Genomic DNA, 20,635 nt, shown 5'->3' with positions numbered 1-20,635 from the left:
TCACTGACCGCTTCCATCAGCAGATGCCACCCACACCCAGATGTCACCGTCCACGCGGTCGCCCTCAGGACGGGGGAGACCCTTGCCCTTTCCTTTGGGAGCAGGAGGTGATGTTCATGTACATCATTCATTCCTTCAACACGTCCTTGTTACGCGCCTGCTCCTGGGTGCCAGCCCCTGGGGGCAAGCACCATAAGGCCCAAGCTCAGAGTGATTCAAAAAGTGTCTTCCCTGGGGGCAAGTCTTTTCCCTTTGAGAGTTATTTTAATTTATATTTGAATTATTTTAAAGAACTAAAGTTTATTTGAAGCTAAGTGTCTGACTCTGGATGAGCCAGATGGATCACACCATTTTAAGTGTAAACCACCTACCTACCATGAGTCTGATTTTCTCGTGTGACTTAGAAATGAGGAATCCAGAAACAGGTGGATCCTTGGCAGTGTGAATAAAACAATGTGTGAATCCACCTGGAGCCATGTGATGGAGGGAAGAGCATGTGGACTTGGAGCCAGATGACCTGAGGTCAAACGTGGCTCTCCTGCTTCCCAGCTTTGTGACTTGGGGAAGTTCACAACTTCTCTGACCTGCAGGTTCTCATCTGTAAGGTGGAGAAATAGTCCCAACCTTACCCAGGTTTGCTTGTGAGCATTAATCAGGATCTTATTTCCAGAGGGACCTGGCAAAGAGGGACCTGGCAAAGAGCCTGGCATGTTCTTGGCCATCACATCAGTACTCTAGCTGCTTTCCAGAGGTTGCTACTTGAAAGGGGCAAGACACGTTGGAGATATACGAGAAGAAAGCCATGTTGCACCATCGTTGAGATCCAGGGTTGTGAGGCTACACAGACCTGGCCCTGCCACTTACCTGCAGTGTGTCTTTTTGAGGAAGTGACCTGATCTTCCCGAGCCTCAGGGCGCTCATCTGTAAGATGGAGTTGATGGCAGCAGTACCCACGTCCCAGGGCACTTGTGACGACTCAGTAACATGTGCATCCACCGTAGTGCCTAGTAAAATCGCAGTATATTCACTGAACTGTTTGATACGTTTTTTTCCAATTGCAAATGAAATAGTTGTTCAACATAGAAAATTTAGAAAACGACCTTAAAAAGAAATAGAAGGAAGTATGAATTGTTTTCAGTCCTTTTGCTTTGCAGTTGCTGTGTGTTTGCGTCTGAGCTTCCTCATCCACACTCCCACACCCCATCTGCATTCTGAACTGAGGCTCTATCCCCAGCAGGCTGTGGCATGTTGCCCTGATTGTTCCATCAATGCAAGGTATGTAACACTGCTGCCGGCCCCTCTCTTGGCAGATCCTTCAAGCCGGACTTCATCCTTGTCCGCCAGCATGCCTACAGCATGGCCCTGGGCGAAGACTACCGCAGCCTGGTCATCGGCCTCCAGTATGGAGGGCTGCCTGCCGTCAACTCCCTCTACTCCGTCTACAACTTCTGCAGCAAGCCCTGGGTGGTAGGTGCTGGGCCAGGCTGACCCGGAAGGAATGGGGAGGCAGTGGCTGACCTCCCAGCCCTGAAGTGGACCCATTCCCCAGCATGGAGGCCCAGTAATAAAAGGAGTCTTTTTAAAGCAACTGAATAAACAACTTAGATCCCAAACTCCTTCTTGTAATTATTACCCAATGATATTATATAGCATATTATGATACAGTGTTATGTTATAATAATGTTAGTGGTAAGAGGGGGTACCCTACTGCTCTTATTAATATTTGAGCATGTCATCATTTTTGTTTAAAGGTCAGCACTGTTTATTGAGCACTTACTATGTACTAGAAAACTGTGCTGCCTGGTGCTCATGCTATTGCTATCATGTGAAGTGAGCATCATTACTCTATTTTACAGAGAAGGAAGATCAGCTTTAGGGCCGTTAAAGAACTCCTCAGGGTCATGGAGCCAGGAAGGGGTGAAACCCAAACTTGGACTCATCTCTCTCCAATCCCTAATGCTCGATTCCTCTCCCACTTTTATTCATTAGTTTCATATTCATTCATTTGATATGCCTTTCCATCCAAATGTTACCTGTAAGAGAGACTTTTCCTAAAATATCACCCCAGCACTCCCCAAATACTCTCAAATTTCTTACCCTGCTTTATTTTTTCCCCCAATACTTATCTCCACCTAGAATGATATATTTATTCATTCATCTGTATTATCCAGCTCCCCTACTTGAAATAATGTATTCATGCAACAAACAGAGCACCTACTATGTTCCAGGGACTGTTCTAAGTTCTAGGAACATGGCAGTGAGCAAATCAGACCAAAATCCCCGGATCTTACATTGTAGTGAGCAGGGGCACATGCAGTATGTTAATAGACATGCCAAATATTTAATATGACATGATAAGTGTCAAGGGGAAAGAAAACAAAGCAGAGAAGGGGAAGAGGAAATGTAGAGGTTGGGGGGTATGTAGGATGTGCTCTGTGAAGCTCTTAGCCATCTCATCTCTTCTTTTCTTGTCTCTCTGCATGGTCTCCTGGTGGTAAGGCAGTGGTTGAGAACATGGGCTCTGGAGCCAGACTGCCTAGGTCCAGGCTCCTCCATTTATGAGCTGATTAGCCTTGTGCAACTTGCTTGATCTCTCTGAGTTTATTTTCCATGTTTGTAAAAGGATGATAAAAATAGGGCCCTCCTGGTAGGGTTATGAGTTAATACATGTAAAGTACTTAGAATGGTGGGTGGCATTAAGTATATACTCAATAAATGGTAACAACTATTATTGTCCCTAGTATTAGGAACAAGGTCTCTGCAGAGCTGGCACTCAGTATTTATTGAATGCATACATGCATTAATTTAGTAGATATAGATAGTCTTTAACCACTGTTACCATGGCTTTGGTCTCCTCCTCATTCTTCCCTAACCAAGCTTTTAGGCCTGCAACATCCCAGAAAGGTCCTAGGTAGTATTAGTTCACCCTCCTTGTTTTCCCACATAGTCATGGTGATGGTAGCAACTACCATTTATTAGCACTAACTGCACTCTGAGCCCTTCACATGCATATTGTATTTAATCCTCGAACCAACCTGATAGTAGGTATTTCTAATATCTCCATTGTACAGATGAGGAAACTGAGGCTCATGCAACCAGTAGTAGGTAGTGAAGCTGGGCATCTCCCAAACTCCTGCTTGATTATGGAATTACTCTCCTTCTCTGGACTTCAGTTTCCTTATCTGTAGAATGAGAGACCCTCCCATCATTTCCCGTATTTCTGAGGTCCCTCGAGCCCACTAAACTGACACTGTGTTGCACCACAGCTGCAGGTTACAGCTCAAGAATCTACAGACCAATCCTGGCCTGATGCAGAAAGTTCCTAAGTTATCTGTTCTTTCTTTGTGAGCTCTTAGTATTGAGTTACCCCAAAGTAAGTTTGGCACAAGACTTAGCTCCTCTTCTGGCCATTGGGCATCCACGTTAGGCCACACATTGCAGCATATTTCTTCTTCACGATCAGCGTCTACCTTTCTCTTCCCTGCTTTTGTTCACCAGCAGCTCCCCTTTGCCTTCTGGGTGAATTCCCAGCTCTTTGTCTGGCCTCTAAGGCTCCTGGTGGTCTGTGATGGATCACTCTCCAGCCTCCTCTCTCACTGTCCCTTGCACCCAAGGCCACAGCCACGGCAGCCACTGAGTGTCTCCAGCACACACTTGTTTCACTGCACATCTGGAGTGCCCTCTTCCTTCTCTTACGTCATCTGCTCCAGGGAGTCGTCCTCACCCCCACTCTGTCCCTCTTCCAGGTCCCATAACCCCCTCGCTTCCCTCCAGCAAGACATTATTATCCCAACCATCTGCCCACAGGCGGTCTTTCCTCCAGGCCTGGTCTACGTGTTCAGTGTGTTGCCCCAATATTAAGGCGCAGTGCTGGGCACAGAATGAGCTCCCGGGGCTGCTGAGTAGGGTGGGTGATAGAGGAGACTATAAGTCTGAGGTCTGCTTTTCAGGAGCTTACCCACTAGCTCTGGAGACAGTAACTATCTCCATGGCAAAACAAGGAAGTGCTGAAGCAGGGGGAGCACAGTGTGGAAGGGATGCAGCTTGTGCTGTTGGAAATGAGTGGGGTTTCTAAAAGCAGAGGAAATACTTACTACTAACATAGCCAACATTCAGGTGTACCTATGGAGCAGGGCTTGCTTTTAATACACTGTATATTTAATCCTTACAACAATCCTGTCAGGTTGGATCTCTTGTTTTCTCCATTTACAAATGAGGAAACTGAAGCTCAGAAATCTGAAATGACTTTCAAGGTTACACAGCTAGTAAGTGGTAGAGGATCTGAACCCAGAGTCCACACCATAAACTACTACACAAATGCCTCTCAAAAAAGAAGGGCATTGCAGGCAGGGGACTTGACATGAAGGTCAGCAGCTTGTGCTTGTGTGAAATGCTAAGAGCGTAGTAAATGCTTATGAAATGTGATTGAGCAGAACTTAGTGGACCTGGCGGGAATGAAGGGATTGGTACATACTGGGTAACAACAGTTGACCAATGTTCTCTCGTATTCTGCCCTAGTTCTCTCAACTCATTAAGATCTTCCATTCCCTGGGTCCTGAGAAGTTCCCGCTTGTGGAGCAAACGTTTTTCCCCAACCATAAGCCAATGGTGAGTGCCCTTTTTGACTCTGCTTATTTTTGTGATATGGCATAAACACGGGTTGTCCATGTACTCAGTCCATTTGAGTGGAGGAGGTGGGCTCAGGGGCTGCTCCCTGACCACCCAGGCTCTAAGGAAGAGCTGTGACATCCTATAGGAATACCTGGCTTTCCTAGGAGAAGGGTCAGGTCTCCAGGTAAAATTTCAGGCGGTAGAGCAAATGACAAAGATGGACAGCATTCCTTGGGACATTGGGAATTTTCAGCAAATCAGGGGACAACTTGAGCTGGCGTATTGGAACCAAAGGTTGATAATAAAGGTGAAAGATGTTTCAAAGGTAGGATGTTACCTTGAACCCTTGAGCCCTGTGCAGGACCTGGTTTCAACTCTTATTTTAATAAAAGCAGTAATATTTTGTTTGCATTGATCGTCAAAGGGCAGTTTCCTTGTGCATCCTCTTCACATTCCAACTGTTGAATATACTCAAGGTTGTCTCTGGGAAGTGGTTAGAGCTTCCCAGAGAACTTGGAATATGTGGGATAGCCTTCCATTTGGAATATGTGGGATAGCCTCCCATTTGGATGGTGGGAAAGGTGAACATCTTTTTGGATGAGGTGGAGAGTTCTCCATCCTGCGGCCAGAAGAAGTTGGATCAAGAGTTCTGGGCAGCTGGAAATAGCCCGTGACATGCCTGCTTTCATGGTCGGTGGTCTTGTTAAACTGGTCAAAGGAATGCGGGGCCATGGCCCCATGCATGCCTTGCAAGGAATGTGAGTCTTGGGGAACAAGATAGTTAATAGGGTATTCAGTAATCTCAGCTGAGGATGATGCCCTGCTTGTAGAATCCCAAGCTTAGGCTGTTGAGCTTGACAGTCCTGTTTGGAGACACTGATAGGTGTCTCCAGGTGGGGGACAGTCTAACCAGGCAGAAACATTTCTCATTGATTATCTTTCCCTTATATCTGATGCAGTGAGAGGAGTCATAGAATCCAGGATGTGCTGGTTGGAATAAGAAGGGCATGTGCAACCCAGCATATTCCAACTAAGTGAGAACACCATGGAGAAAATTCAGGGTGTATCCTCAAACCAGCCTGAGTTTGAATCCCAGTTCTGCCTATTTACTAGGTCTTGGGTCTCTGGGAGCCTCAGCTTCCTCAGCCAAAAACCATGGATGACAGTAGAACTACCTCATTGGGTTGTTGAGATTTAATGTGATCATGTGTATAGGGTGCTGTGCTTGGCATACGATAGGTGCTCAAAATAGAGTAGCTTTAAAATAGGGGCAAAGCCATACCCTGGAACACTGTCAACAATGGGATGAAAGTTGGGTGAGGGGTCTGCAACCAACCCAGCCCACTGAGGGTGACAGGCCCAGCTGTAAGTTCTGGGAGGCGTTGGCTGGCTGTAGTGAGTTCCTGGCATCCCCAACTAGGCCAAGCCCTACTCGGAATTTCAGGCAGGCATTTGGCATCAAGGGCTGCTGTTTGAGCCTCCCCCGCCGACTTCCACCAGGCTGAGATTCTTAGGAAGATTCCTCCCACCAGGGAAGGCCAAGTCAGGGCCCCAGTCTGGGAATACCTGTACCACTAATAGGCAATTAGATATTGATCCAGATTCCATAGAACTAGGGAGAACCCTGGCCATAGAATCAGGGAGCAAGGTCAGGGATGGATTAGCAGCCAGGAGGAAATCTAGGATGCTGCTCCTGAAAATGCACCTGACTGGGGCAAGGGCTGGGGCAGGGTGGGTCCACGCTGTAGAAGTGAGTGGAGGGAGGGGAGTGTGCACAGGCCAGGAGCCAAAGCAGGCAGGACCTGGCTTCCAAGGCCCTCTGTGATCCCTATAACCCACAATGGCAGTCAGGACACAAGGAGACAAGAGACTCTATCAGGTGTGTGATAGAAATAAAACCACTTTACTGTTTAGAATAAAGGACACACTATAAAAAGTGAACATTATGCAACATTACAAGACAATATACATTCACGGCATATAAAATTCATAAATAACATGGAGGAAAACTGTAAACAGTGCTACAAAATTTAGCAACAAATACATTCCTTCCAGACAGGGTTTTCTCTGGTTGGTTTCTCTCCATCACTTCTGGGTTTCAGGACAGCAGACCGGCTAAGGAGGAAGGTGGGGGTCATGGGAGAATTTACGAAGCCCCTCCCCTTGGAGCATGAGCCCTCCTCGTGTCTCCCAAGAGCCAATTTGGAAGCTGTTGATATCTGTCTCCCCAACACTCCCCCATTTTGTTTTGCTTTTGCTGTCAGAATTTAAGTGTTTTTCTTGTGTAAAACTATTTCAGTGATATTTTTACTTTAGCAGCCAGGAGCCAAACACTTGGGTGTCATTTTTGGTTAATCCATATTGTTGATCATTGAGCGTATGATGAAGGGCAGAGGCAGGGGAGGGTATTGTCTCCTGGGGACCACAGTTCCTATGAGACAGCTGTTCCAATAAGTCATTTGTTTCTTTAATTGCTCAAGAACCATGGTATGAAAAATGGTGCTCATGGGCTGTAGCTTGATTGCCATGATGTAGGGTCTGGGGCTGGGTAAGGCTAAAGCACAAGAGTCTCCCAGTATTATCTACCCTGGCCAGATGGAGCACTGGCCTGAAAGGTGAGAGCCTGGGTGTGGTGCTTCTGGATAGGGAGACAGAAGAGATGGCCAGGGGAGGCCAAGAGAGCTTGGAATCACAGGTCCCGCGGCCCTGGATTTTTAGGAGAAATTGTGGCTTCCCAATGGGGTGGACAAACGGACTAGAGGGAGAAAGGAACGGGAATGACCAGCAGATTGCCCAGGGCCAGGTGCCTCAGAGCAAGGATGTGAATGTACTTGCTATTTTTTCTCTCCTCCCTCCTAGTCCAGAAAGCCACTAGGATGCCGATAGGGAGGAGTCTGGAGGAGTCTCTAGTGCTAATTCCTTCTAGTTTCCCCAATTTGCCAGTCTAGCTGCCTGCACAGTAGAAGTATTTACCCTCCGTTCCACTGTAGAATTTGATTCAGGAAAATGGCGGCGTGTGGGTTTTGTTTTTTTTTTTCTTTTTCCTCTTAAACACAATGTACACATATTACAACCTACACATGACATAAGATTTAGCAAAATAAAACGTTCACGATATGAATGAAATACAGAAGTGTCTCAGCTACATAAATGACTTTAAATTATACAGTAAGTGAACAGGTGAAATAAACAAAGCTATAGCTTATAGAAAGCTCAAAAACCGCCCTCTGACATCACTCTGCAAAGGACCCTTCTTTGCTCAGGACCTGCTGTTTTCCTTGCCAGGGCCTGGCAGATAGGACTGTGGTTCCACCAACTTTTCAGAGGGAAACTTCAGGTGACTCATGCTCAGGCCTCACCTCAAGCCCCTCCTTGTGTGAGTGGAGATGACCCCACCAGGGACCAAGAATAGCCAGATGCCTCATGGAGGTCACACTGATGCCCAATTGTGGGAGGGCACTTGTGCAGGTTGGGTTAGGGGTTCCACCTTGTAGGACTTTGAGGTTCAAATAAAAAAAATCTTAAAACACCAAGTCTGGGGCTCACCCCTTAAAAACCACTGGCCTGCTGACCTCAGCTCCTCCTGCTCACGCTGCCCCATTGAGAGAGCAAAGGCCCCCCCCCACCCCCATTTCCTGTATGCCAGATGTCACAACCACAAGGTGAAAGGTAGGTAATGAAATCAATCCCAAGGAAACCGGATGCCTGTACTGCCTTCCCGCACTGGGGTCCTGCCAAACACCTTGCCTGGGCATTTGCATTTGTGTGCAAGACATTACAATGTATTGTCTGCTTCTTTTTTTTTTTTCTCCTGTTTCAGTTGGCAGCTCTGTTTCCTAAAGTGGAATGAACTGAAGATACAAATACTAATACAGGATAAATACCCATAATCTGAAAAAAGAGACAGAGCAATCATGTTAAATGTAACCATCCTACCATCCCCAATTCTGTAAAATATACATTATCACCTACTCTTGGCATCTCACTTTCAACACTAAAACTTAAAATAATTTTATTTAATCAGAGAATTTATATTATAGTTTTATTTCAAAAAACACAACAAAAACCCTACAGCTGATTGCAGAGTAAGGCTTTCCCAATGACCACCAACTTTAACTTTATGAGGTGAGGACCTCAGGAGGTGGCATACACCCACCAGTAAGCTGGAGGAAGAGGAGCAAGTTGTCCCCAAACCCAGGAAAGGTGGCTATCTAGCCAAGGCAGGACACTGCAGCTTTCCTTCCTGTGCCCAGGCCCCTGACCCACATTAACTCTCATCTCCCATCTGAGCCAAGCCAGTAAGGCAGTTAAACGAAGGCCCCAAACATGAAGCAGGAGAAAAGGAGAGGGACAGAGCTCAGATGACCCCAATTAGAGGGATGCTGAGGGTGCTCAGAATTTCAAATTTTAATTAAAATGAAAAAAAAAAAGGTCAACTTGGAATGTCATGATTTTCTTTAAACAAGCAACAACAACAAAATAGAAGAGATTAAACTATTGGCGTATTTAACAGCATTGAACAGAATTCTGTGTCCTGTAAAAAATTAGCTTATGTCCCCATGTGGGTATATGCAAATGTGTATGCAAACACATCCCCCTAGGTGAGATAAATGCTACTTTGGAAATAGTATTCTCTACCCAAATCTACTTGTCCTATATCTGTGGATAGTGTACGGTGTTTGTATCTCTCCAATTTACATAAAGGCAACTCCTGGCCAAATCTACTAAAGAGTTTTCCAGGAGGAAATCTTGTGGGAGGCTGGGAGAGGAAAGACATTCATCTCAGTCTTTCACCTGAGCTTTTGTCCAAGGCAGGCAAATTGCCTCCTGACCTCAGGCAGATGTTTAAGTCTTCACCAACTAAGAAAGTTCTGTTATTCTGGCCTGGCTGCTTGCTCCAGATTCAGAAACATCTGGTCAACCCAAGCATCGTTGGGCTGGGGAATTGTGTGTGTACTGCATCATCCAGACCCTCTTGCAGTTTCTTCCTCCCCTCCCTCCCTCTCACGTGCAGACACAGACAGACATAGTCTGGTGGGGACATGCAGTAGCATCTCCTTGGTGTATAAGATCTTCTGCGTACCTTGAGTCTATCTGCTTGCTGCCCTTGGCTGATTTGAAACAGTTGGCTTTTCAGCAGCTTCCTTGTCTGTGTCCTTTATGTACTGGGGAAGGGGGAAGAGAAGGGCAAAGGGAGGAGGGTCTGGGAGATGGTGAGATGGGGAAGAAGAAAGAGGGGTAGGTATTACAATGCCCAAATTGGGTAGTTTTTCAATTTTTGTTTTCCTAAAAAAATATAGATTATATCATCACAAAGAAGAATATACATTCCTCATTCTTTCTGGCATGGCACCAAAAATTTCCAGGTGGAAATGGGTGATGTCAAAACCAAAAAGAAAGGGAAGGGTGGGGCCAGGAGGATGGTTCCAAATAAACTCCATATGACAGCGTAGATTTTCCTTTAAGTGTTCGAAGTGCTAAATTTGCAAGAAAACAGGCACTAATTTCATTGTCATCATCTGGGAAGAGTTAGTGTCCAAGGGAAGCTCAGTGGGAAGGGAGGGAAGTGAGGTGGGGCAGGGTCTGGCACTCAGGGGTCTGTGGCATTGATGATGCTTTTGTCCGGGGGGGCCCATCCTCGGTACCAGCTGCAGTAGCCACCCTTCTGCCGGATGCAGGCATAGTGTTTGGACTGGTAGCCAGGGTAGCCAAAATTGGAGAGCATGTCGGTCCAGAGACACTCGTTCTTGGAGGTCACAAAGCAAGGCAGGTAGTAGCAGGATTTGATCTGCAGTGAGATAACAACCAAAGGTTGGTGGAGTCTGCTGTGGTGGACCTAGGCCTGATGCTTGCCCGAGTCTGGATTCAGAACTTGGGACCACTGCAGCTGGAGCCCAGCCACATCACTCCCTTAGTGAAAATAATGTAAATAACACTCGCCAGTACTTATTGAGCACCTACTGTGTACCAGACATTCTGCTAAGTGCTTCTATATTATTCTCTTTAATTCTCATAACAGATTTATCTCCCTTTTACAAATAATAGAGCCTCAGAGAGGTTAAGTAACTTGCCCCAGGTCACACAGCCAGTAAGTGGTAGAATTAGACATCTGGGAGTGCTTTCCCTCTCAAATCGTAACAGGCAAAGGCGGGAGCTCTCACCTGTCGTAGGGAATTGAGAAATTAGAAAGATTAAAGCATACACTGTAGAGTCCAGCTGCCCTAGGCTAGAAATCAGACTTAGTGAGCTGTGTGACTTAGGGCTAGCTACTTAAGCTCTCTGGGCCTCTGTTTCCTCCTCTGCAAAATGGGGACAATTAAAACTGTACTAGTCATAATCACTATTGTCCCATTTTGCCGAGTTGTTGTGAGAATTAACTGAGAGAATGGCCTAACTGCCTCCCACAGCAGCAAGGCTGTGTGCCCTGACCCTGTGCTTGGGTCAAGGAGTTGGGCCAGGTTGAAGAGTGACCCTCTGCAGCAAGTGGTATCAGCAGTCCTGCGCCAGCTTGCCCACCTGGGGCGGGGGCCGCCAGTGAGTCAGCTGCCTAGGTGAGCCCACTTGGGGCTGCTGGGCAGGACCTGCCAACGTAAGGATCCTGTACCTGCCACAACCTTGAGCCACGGGAGGGGCCAAGGATGCTGAAGAGCCCTCATGCCCCAGCAGCTGCCAAGTGGGCAGCACAGATTACAGCAGAAAGGCATTCTTCCCTCGCCTTCTTCACTGCTCAGCCTGGTGCAACATTCCTCACCACTCCTTCTCGGACCTGCCCCTCTGCTCAGGCCTGACATGCACACCCTTCCCAGCCTCACGGCCCAGTGCCCTGTACTGTAGGAGCTGATGTTTCTGGGGCTGCGAGCCAGCACCTCCCCTGCCTGCTCTCCCTGGGGCTTACCTTGCAGTTACAACCCAGATGATAGCGATAGTTCAACCCCTTGCGCTGAGAGAGGGTGAGCTGGTCCCACCTCTCCACGAAGTTACACAGTCCTGTGTACATCTTGCCATCATAGACACGGCCTAGAGGAGGAAGGCGACAACAGGGGGGGAGTTGTTTTGTCCAGAACCCAGCCAGAAGAGAAGGAATTCATATCTACTGAGTAACCCCCTTAGGCCAGGAACTGTGCCACGTACTCTTGAGTCCCATGGTTTTATTTTATCCTCCCCAACACCTTTTAGGATGAGTTGTATTCCCATTTTCCAAATGCAGAAAATTAAGTTCAGAGAGGTTAAGCGATTTGCAGAAGGTCCCAAACCCAGTAAGCACTGGAGCTGGGGCCAGAGACCAACTATTCTCTTCCCGTGTCAAGGGCTTTTTGATCTTGCTTTTGTTTTTTCCTTTCTACGTTGACTGCCTAAAGGTGGATAACTTTCAAAGACAGACCTAATAGGTTGTCCTAAGATGTGGAGAGCAGTAGGTACTAGCAATTTCTTTTCATTTACAGTAAAGCTGAGAAATTGCAAAACCAGGCAAAACTAGGTTTCCTCCCCAGAGTCAGTGGTGGAGCGGAGACTAAAATCCAGCCTCACTGTAGGAGCTTCAAGCTCCCACCACTGGTCAAGCAAGATGGACTCAACACTGGATACTCCTTACAATTCAGTGGGCTCATCGCCAAAGCCCCGAGAACAGTGCTGGGTCTACCACTCCTTCTCCATCCTCTAAAGTGAAGGAACAGTGGACCTTGGCCAAACCCTGGCCTAGATGCTGGAGTTGGCCGTTACCTGTCAGCAGGTACTGGTACTTGTTGACCTCTAGCTTAAGGCCACAGAGACTTTCGGAAGCTTCTGTGTGGATGTACTGCACGTGGGGCATCTTGGTGAAGCCTCGGTACATCTGTGGGCAGAAGGAGTATCATGAGAGGGGGACCAGGGCTCAGAACACATGCTGTCATTTGGGCTGTGGGATCGGATTCCCCTAATAGGCCACTGTGTGGCCGGTCACCGACCTACCTACCCCAGGGTCTTCACTTTAGAGACGAGGCCACCTGCTCCTCTCTTGTCTGAGCCATGGGTGGTGCCTTCCCCGAGAAACCTTCCCATCCAGCCAGTCACACCTCCCATTCCATTTTACAGATGAGGAGCCTGAGGCCCAGGCAGATTAAGTGGCTTGTCTAAGGCCACACGGTTGGCGAATAGCAGAGGTAGGCATCCAAGCAGGGGAATCTGCTCTTAACCATTATCCTATGCTGTCTCCCAATGCAGCCTCACAAGTTCATGGCTAAGGGCCTCTGATGCAGGCAGATGCCATTTATAGCTATCGTGCCTCCTTTGTCAGCATGCGCTCAGAGCCACTGGTGTGAACGTAACAAAGTCTGAACCCACTTGGTGATTCCAGGTCAAGTCCACGAGCATTATGCAGGCCCGGATCTGTTGAGACAACTGCTAACCGTGTGAGCTGGTGGAGGTGGGAGGGGGCACCGAGGTGTTGCCCAATCCCATTATCCCCCAGTTCTCAGAGTACACAGGCCCTGGATGTCTGGTGGTCTCTAGGCTTATCCCAAGGGTTTCCAATAAGACAACGTCTCTATTTTAGTTCCTGGCATGCATAAGTAATTTACTAATGGTAATAAAAAGCCAGACATCACCTCATTGGTGTCTCATCTAAGTGCCTCCCATTCAGTCTAATGGGCTGTTTTTCTTTCTCCCCATTTTCTTTTAAGTGGCGACTGGCTGGCGAGGGTAGGTGGTCCATGAGGCCCTCTGCCATCACAAAGGGTCTCTTGGACCGACAGCGTTTGGGAGCCTCTGCCTTTTTAAGGGGAGTGCTGTTCTAATTGTGTGCAACCATCAGTGCAGGTGCTTTTAATTTACCTGGCCTCCCTTCTTAACCCTCTTTTCCCGGGAGGCTCTCCAGATGAACGAGGAAATGCAGCCAAGAGCAGCAAGAAGTGCTGTCCTCTCAGTTTTCAGCTGTGCTGTCGGGGAGCACGGGCGTGTCACATCCTACCCCCCACTTCCTCAGTGACGGATGGTGCCTCTCTGGCTTTAACAGGAACCATGCTTAAGGGTGCTGCTGTGTGCATGCCATCAAGTGTGGCCTCGGGAGAACATCCCCTGCACTCACTCCCGGGCCCAACAACTTCTCATTTTGGTGTGGATGACCCGTGACTTTTTGGCAAGTGTTTCAACTCAGTACTCTCTCTAGGTCTTTCAGGCCAGCCTATTGAAGCCTCAGTTTATTCCATGTTGGTCTGTCCCCTGTATCTCTTTTCTGCTTTATGGGTAAGAATCAAGCCCCTGCCCAATAAGAACTCAACTTGTTGAAATCAGCTTGGCATCTCTGCTACTTTTGAATTGAAGAACCCTTTATTTTAACATGGTTTCTAGCACTTGGATGTGGAGCCAAAATCTTAACACATTATAAATGACTGAGTCTGACAAATACAGAGCTGCCTTTCAGGGTCAATTCTGAAAATAACAATATGGTAAATGTATGGTAAAGGCAGGTTTTACTCATTTTGTTGTCTTTTCTTTATAATAATCCAGCTTGATCTAAATATTGATCCTAAAGTATTATTAGGTCTGTAGTCATAGAGACCTAGAACTGGTTTGACAAACTTAGGAGGGTTATAACAGGTTTATAATGTCCTGAAATCAGAGAATCTGAGAATCTCAGAATTGGAAAAGGTGTTAATCTAATCCAGCCGATGCAATGGAAGATTAATGGTAAACTCGGGTTCTGTGGACAGACAGCCAGAGTCTGCATCTTGTCTCTGCCACTTATTAGCCTCTTGGAAAGTTACGTACCATCTTTGGGCCTCAGTTTCTTCATCTGTAAATTGGGGCAAAGCAATTACTTCATATGGTGTTTTTGAGAATTAAATGCCTTAGAATAGCACTTGGCATACATTTAGTAAAAATTAGTTTAAAGCCAGTTATACTAAAGTTCGTAATGAGCAGAGGGAAGGATTTGGTCCTCTGCTTCCTACATGTCTTGCCCAGCCTCATCACTTAGTGCAAGTAGTTAAAGCCAGTTTCAGACGTAGACAGGTTGCTCTTTTTTCCCCCAGCTTTACTGAGGTATGATTGACAGATTAAAAAGTGTATCAATGTAAGGGGAGGTTTTGATATATGTATACATTGTGATTACCACAATGAAGCTAGTTAACACATCCATCACCTCATATAGTTGAGTTGCCTTTTTATGTGTGAGAACACAACATCTACTCTCTTAGCAACTTTCTAGTATGTAGTACAGTGTTGGTAACCATAGTCCCCATGCTGTCCACTAGCTCCCCAGAACTTACGCATCCTGCGGTACTAAAAATTTGTACCCTTTCACCAACATCTCCGCATTTCCCCCACCTCCTAGACCCTGGTAACCACCATTCTACTCTCTGCTTCTAAGAATTCGACTTTTTTAGATTCTACAAATATGTGAGATCATGCATTATTTTTCTTTCTGTGTCTGGCTTATTATACTTAGCATAATGTCCTCCAGGTTCATCTTTGTTGTCATAAATGACAAGATTTCCTTTTTTAAGGCTGAACAATATTCCATTATAATATTTAATTGCAATATTGTATATACACCACATTGGACTCTACAAGCCTCTGGGCTTGGCTTCGCTTTGTGATAGTATCTACACCAAGTTCTAAGAAGTTAACTTCCCTTGGGGTGAAGGGACAAATAACGTGGGAAAGAAATTTCTGAGTTTGGGGAATTTTACCTATTTCTTATGGAATGTCTGGTCTTTATACTTGCAGCATGAACTGTCACCACTATGTCAGATATTTCTGGCATGCCTACAGAAGATCAGCACTGTGCTGGATACTGCTTTATATCATAAACTCATTTAAACTCACAACTGATTCTTAAAAGCAACCGAGTTTCAGAGACATTAGATACCTGACTGAGGTACCAAGTACATGGATTTTCTCTCACAGAATGGGCTGTCTAGCTGGGGTGGCAGAGCACACGAGAACAGAGTCACAGGCATTTGGAGGAGGAGAACAGTTCCCCATAGGCTGGGGCAGTCAGAGAGGCTTCCAGCTGGAGCTTCAAAGGCGAGACCCTGCTATTAATCATTTGATTAGACAAAGCCTTGAAGGAAGGAAGTCACCGGGGGCCAAGCATTCCGATTGTCCAGCAGATCTGTCCTGCCCAGAGTCAGGACATGCACAGCACATGACCAGCGGGCCTCCCCATGGGCCTTTCCCAAGGCCAGCTGGGACATAACGTCCCCCACATGCTGTCCCCTGCAGCCAGCCTGAGAGCATGTCGCCATGGCATAAACTATAGCTACAGGCAAAGCAGATGCTTTCTCATGGTCCTGATAAGAGATAAGATCCCCAAAGATAAGAACATCCAATTCTGGAAACTTCCACCTTTGTACCACAGCCCAGCACCTCAGCCCCAGCGAATCTCCAAGTTTGGGTTTGCAATAAGCTCCCTCAACATTCTAACACCCTTCCCCCACCCCCAAACACACCTGTGGGTCACTGCACACTCAAGAGATGCCTGAGAGGAGGACCACAGGCTCTGGAATCAGCGTATGGGAGAGGGTCTGCCTGCCTTTCATCTGGTGAGAAGTTTTGGGGGGAGGGGGTGGGAACTCTGAGAGAGAAGAGAGGTCAGACAGAGCAGCTCAAATTCTCACGTTTTTCCCGTTCCTTTAGTCCTCCTCTAAGGGAGTCCTTGCTTTCCCCGCCTGACTCTCTGGGGTAGACTCTAATCCTCTAGAACAAAGCGCCCAGGGACCAGTGCCAAAACTCCTGCAGGCTCCCCTCTCTGGCCTCTCCCCCTTCCCTCCTACAAAGATATTTTTCCATACACCCTTTGCAAGTCAAGAGCTACACTGCTGGATGACAAATCCACAAACCCAAGTTCACCTCCTTTTGTTCCCTAGGGGAAATAGATACAAATGGGGTGGGGGGAGCCCCCAAAGTGGGTGGGAATGATAAATCAGCCTGCAGCTCCACTGCTCTGTAATCTCCCTGTAGGCAAAAACTAATTTCGCTCTAGTTTGCCACTTTCTAACTATACAATCTTGACGGTTGTTTAACCCTTTCAAATCTCACCTGTAAAATAAAGGATAATGTGTATCTATTTCACAGGGTTGTTGTGAGAATTGATCCCCACAGAGGCTTATCAGAACGCATGGTACATAGTAAATGCTCATTTGTTGTTACTTGTATGGAGTCTTATATTCATTATAACAATTATCCTCATATCCTCAGCTCAAAAAAGCACAGTGCGAAGCACAGAAGCACAGAGAGCGTGGGGAGGAGGGAGAGAAGAAAAGACATGAGGGAGGGAGGGAGGATGACTCAATGTCCTACTCCTACTCCTATGTCTCGCACCTTCTTGGATTAGCAGACTGGTACCTGGAGACCAGCAGAATCCAGTGGCCTCTCTGGATAGAAGGGCAATGACCAGTTCTATGGGTTATCTAATATTGGGCTGGTAGCAGGGCAGAGTTAATAAAATGTACTAGATAGTGGTTGATAATCAAAGTAAGATGGCAGGGAGATTTTGGGCGTCACCATAAAGAGCACACAGGATTGGGAAGGAACCCTGACACCTCAGCTTGGGAACCAGATCTAGCTTTAATTAAATGTGTGATTCTGGACAACTCATTTCCCTTTGAGCCTCTGTCACAAGTAAAACAAGGAATTTTATTTTCTAATGCCCAGCACTCTGATCCATGGACCTGGGTGAAAGATGATGAGTGGACAACAAAAGACCAGCATCTTGGGAGTGGGTGTGTGTGCTCTGAAGTGGATGGGTGAGCAAATGTTATTTGGCCTCTAAACACTGCTCAGAGGCTGTTCCCAGTGAGGGAGGAATGGGACATTCTGCCCACAGCAAGGGCCTCTGGTCACCCTGGCATCCAGGCCTTGAAGGAAGGAGAGAAGCTAGGCAAACTTAGGAACCACTGCCCCCAGCCTCTTCCCCTCCCAGCTCTCTGCTGACCATAGTGCGTCTCACAACGTGAAGGATTATTCCGGAGCAGGCAGGGAATGCATCTCCTGAACCTCTGCTTTTGTCTAATCTGCTTTTGCATTTGCTTGCCAGCTGCCAGGGGTTGCACAGTGGGGTTTTTGGGTTGTTATTGCTCTTGTTGGTCCCCTCTCCACCCACTCTTCTCTCCCCATGGCCATCTGAAGACATAGGCTGGTCCCATGACCAAGCTTGGGCAGCCAAGGGCAGCTGGCCAGGGCTGACTCTGGACATTACATAACCAGAATGCTGTGGATGTTTCCAAAATTGAATCCAAAGCAGCAGGTTCCACAAACTCGGTACATCTAACCTCAGGCCTCAGGATGCAGGAATTACGAGGCCTGGAGGTCTGCCTCTGAGATGGCTGGTTACCACCCATGGGTTGTGTCACTCCCCCTCTCAATTCTACCCATAAATTGTCTCCTCTGGGGAGTTTCAGGCCAGTGCATCTCACACTCATTCCCTCATTAGATGGACAAGCATTTACCAAGGCCCTGTTGCCTGCCGGTCCCACCCTAATTGCTGGGAATGCAGATATGAGCACTGAGTCCACTGGGACCTGGCACACCCCATCTCGAACTCCTGATGAGTCATGCACATGTGTCTTCTCTCCCGCCTGACTATAGTTCCTAAACATAGGAGCCTCATCTTCCTCGTGGCCTCCACAGCTCCTGGCACAGAGTGCTGCATGTAGGGAGGTGCTTACAAAGGTGGAGTGATGGACCAGCTGCCAGGTTGTTCAGGGTCGAGCCCCAGTCCTCTGTGCTGAGGCACTCAAACCAGCTCCTGCTTAGAAGTAACACAGCCCGTGTCCCAGGGCACTTAGAATCCTGAAATGCCTGAGACAGGAGGGCTCTTAGGGGTACCCAGCCCAACCTCACACTGTTGACATATGGCAAAACTGAGCCCAGGAAAAGGGACAATTCTAAGGCAAGTGAGCTAAGTGAAGGAATGGAGCTGAGACTGGAAGGCAGGCTCCCTAGTTTTTGAATCTGATGTGCTTTTTCTTAGGGCATACTTCCTGAATGTGCTTCATAATGTTAACATGCTCACAAATATGCTCAGTTATATGAACATGCTTAGTAAACGATGCTAACTACTGGGATGCAAGAAGACAAAGCCGGGAAAATAGAGAGAGAGGGTGAAGTTCCTACTTTGGCTTGAGGTTCCTGTGATCAGCACAAGTTTAATGTAAAGTTTTGTGAGGTTAAACCTAAGTTGTAACCTCAGTGACTGCATAAAACCAGTAGGCATTGTTGAATCCTAAAACGTCAGACCTCGGAAGAGCCTGTAGAGACGATCTAGTCAACATCCCTCCCCCCATTTTACAGACGGGAAGACTGAGGTCCAGAGAGGGGCAGTGACTTGGCCAGTGTCTCATAGTTACTAGGTAACAGGGCTGTCTGCTGTCTGGTTCCAGAGCACAGATTCTTAACAGCTGCCTTTGAGGGACTCCACTGGCCCTGGCTCTGGGATGAAGCAGCCAGCACCACCACCACCACCTGTCCCTTTCTGCTGCCTCATCTATGCCCTCTCCAGCCAGGTGGAGGGGCTAGGGCTGGGGCTCAGACACTGAGCAAACACACACCCTAAGTCCAACCCCACTTGCCTCCATTGGCCAAGACTCTGACAAAAAACCCCCAAACCCTCCTGAATCCTGGGATCAAGCTGCTGTCACTCACCTTCATCTGCTTGATGGTGTAGACCAGTGTGCCAAAGGGCCCCTCCTTCACCAGCTTCTTCCCCACCACCTTGGCCCGGATCACTGTAGAAGAAGGCAAGACAGAGACAGGGAAGTTAGGGAGGCCTGAACCACTTTAGGGACCACATCTCAGGGTGGGCATCCAGCTCCCAGTATGTCTGGAATTGTTTTCCTTGTAACTCTGAAGCAACTAGAATAGATGATTGTGTTTATAAGAGCAAGAATTCAGGTAAGAGACACTGGAATGGGGGTGGGCAGGGAGGAGTGGAAGAGAAAGGGAAGAAGGCAGACATCTTTGGAGTTAATTTCCCTAAACGCTCACAGTTGCAGTCTGGAAATTTCTAAGGCTGTACTCACCCCTGGAGGAGTGACTCTCTGGTTTCACCATAATCCAAAATCTACTCCTGTTAGAGCCTCCTGCCCTCACTCCATTGCACCTCTGACAATCCCATGGTCTCCCAGACCTATTCTCTTTCTACCAGGACCGCTTTCTGAGATCTATGTCATTTGGGACTCTTCCTTTGCATGCATCCTGATACACCCACAGGGTTGTGATGTACCCCAGTTTGACCTCCATGCCCCAGTTGGCACTCTGATGGGGCCCTTGGTCTCCAGCACTTAGATGGCAAGGGATGCAGTAGAGAGCAGCTCAGTAAGGATGTGGTAAAGGAAGAAGCAGTTGGGAGCAGAGGCTTAGGAGCCAACTGAATTCTTCCAATCCCAGCCCTGTTCTTTATGGCTATTATGACTGTGGGCAAGTAACTGTTTCTGGCCTCCAATTTCCTCTTCTACAGAACAGGATAATAATGTTACCAGTTACCTGAATTGAAGGGATTGGGCAAGATAATGCGTGTGAAAAACTCTCAGCACTATGTCTTGGACAGAGTGTATATTAATGTTATTAATATCATCATTATTATCATCATCATTGACAAAAATGGGACGGGCTGACCCATGGAAGGATTGTTACTGGAAAAAATAGCTCCCATTTATTGCACACCTACTATATGCAAGAGTACATTTTACTTATTTACTCCTCACAACTGTCTTACAAGGTCAGTATTAGCATCCACGTTACACAGATGAGGAAACTGACAGAGAAGTGAAACTATTTCCTCATTTTGAGCCTCAATTTTCTTATCTGTAAAGAGGATGTACTACCTATGTCAGGGAATTGGAATGAGGATTAAGCAAAAAACCTTATGAAATTTCTTACTACAACATCTGGTAGAAGGGAGTTGCTCAGTAAACATTAGTCGACTATGTATACAAAAATAATTAGACAGACCCAGTGTGACAAAGGCTGGAAGAAAGGCATTTACTACATGCAGTAAGAACACAGAGAAGAGAGGGATTGACTTGGAGATTATAAGAGGCTTCTT

General features: G+C 47.1%; 2 protein-coding genes across 3 annotated transcripts in view; one reads left to right on the top strand and one right to left on the bottom strand.

Moving 5' to 3' along the window:
- The window catches only part of SYN3 (synapsin III), a 452,132-nt gene that overhangs the window by 146,310 nt on the left and 285,187 nt on the right, over positions 1-20,635 (top strand). For both annotated transcript variants that reach the window (XM_082348950.1, XM_082348951.1), the window contains exons 5-6: positions 1,311-1,467; positions 4,519-4,608. In XM_082348950.1, the coding sequence (XP_082205076.1) occupies positions 1,311-1,467; positions 4,519-4,608 (247 nt within the window). The remainder of the gene's footprint in view (positions 1-1,310; positions 1,468-4,518; positions 4,609-20,635) is intronic.
- Positions 6,494-20,635, bottom strand: part of TIMP3 (TIMP metallopeptidase inhibitor 3) — a 56,463-nt gene continuing 42,321 nt past the window's right edge. Inside the window, exons 2-5 of the mRNA XM_082348960.1 lie at positions 19,234-19,316; positions 12,331-12,442; positions 11,507-11,628; positions 6,494-10,399 (exon numbers count right to left, since the gene is read on the bottom strand). Coding sequence (XP_082205086.1) covers positions 10,202-10,399; positions 11,507-11,628; positions 12,331-12,442; positions 19,234-19,316 — 515 coding nt within the window. The 3' untranslated portion in view covers positions 6,494-10,201. The remainder of the gene's footprint in view (positions 10,400-11,506; positions 11,629-12,330; positions 12,443-19,233; positions 19,317-20,635) is intronic.

Source organism: Balaenoptera borealis (genome assembly GCF_965194805.1).
Source record: "Balaenoptera borealis genome assembly, chromosome: 13".
Classification (NCBI taxonomy): Eukaryota; Metazoa; Chordata; class Mammalia; order Artiodactyla; family Balaenopteridae; genus Balaenoptera; species Balaenoptera borealis.
The sequence above is the reverse complement of the archived record's forward strand: the minus strand, read 5'-3'. Positions and strand labels throughout refer to the sequence as shown.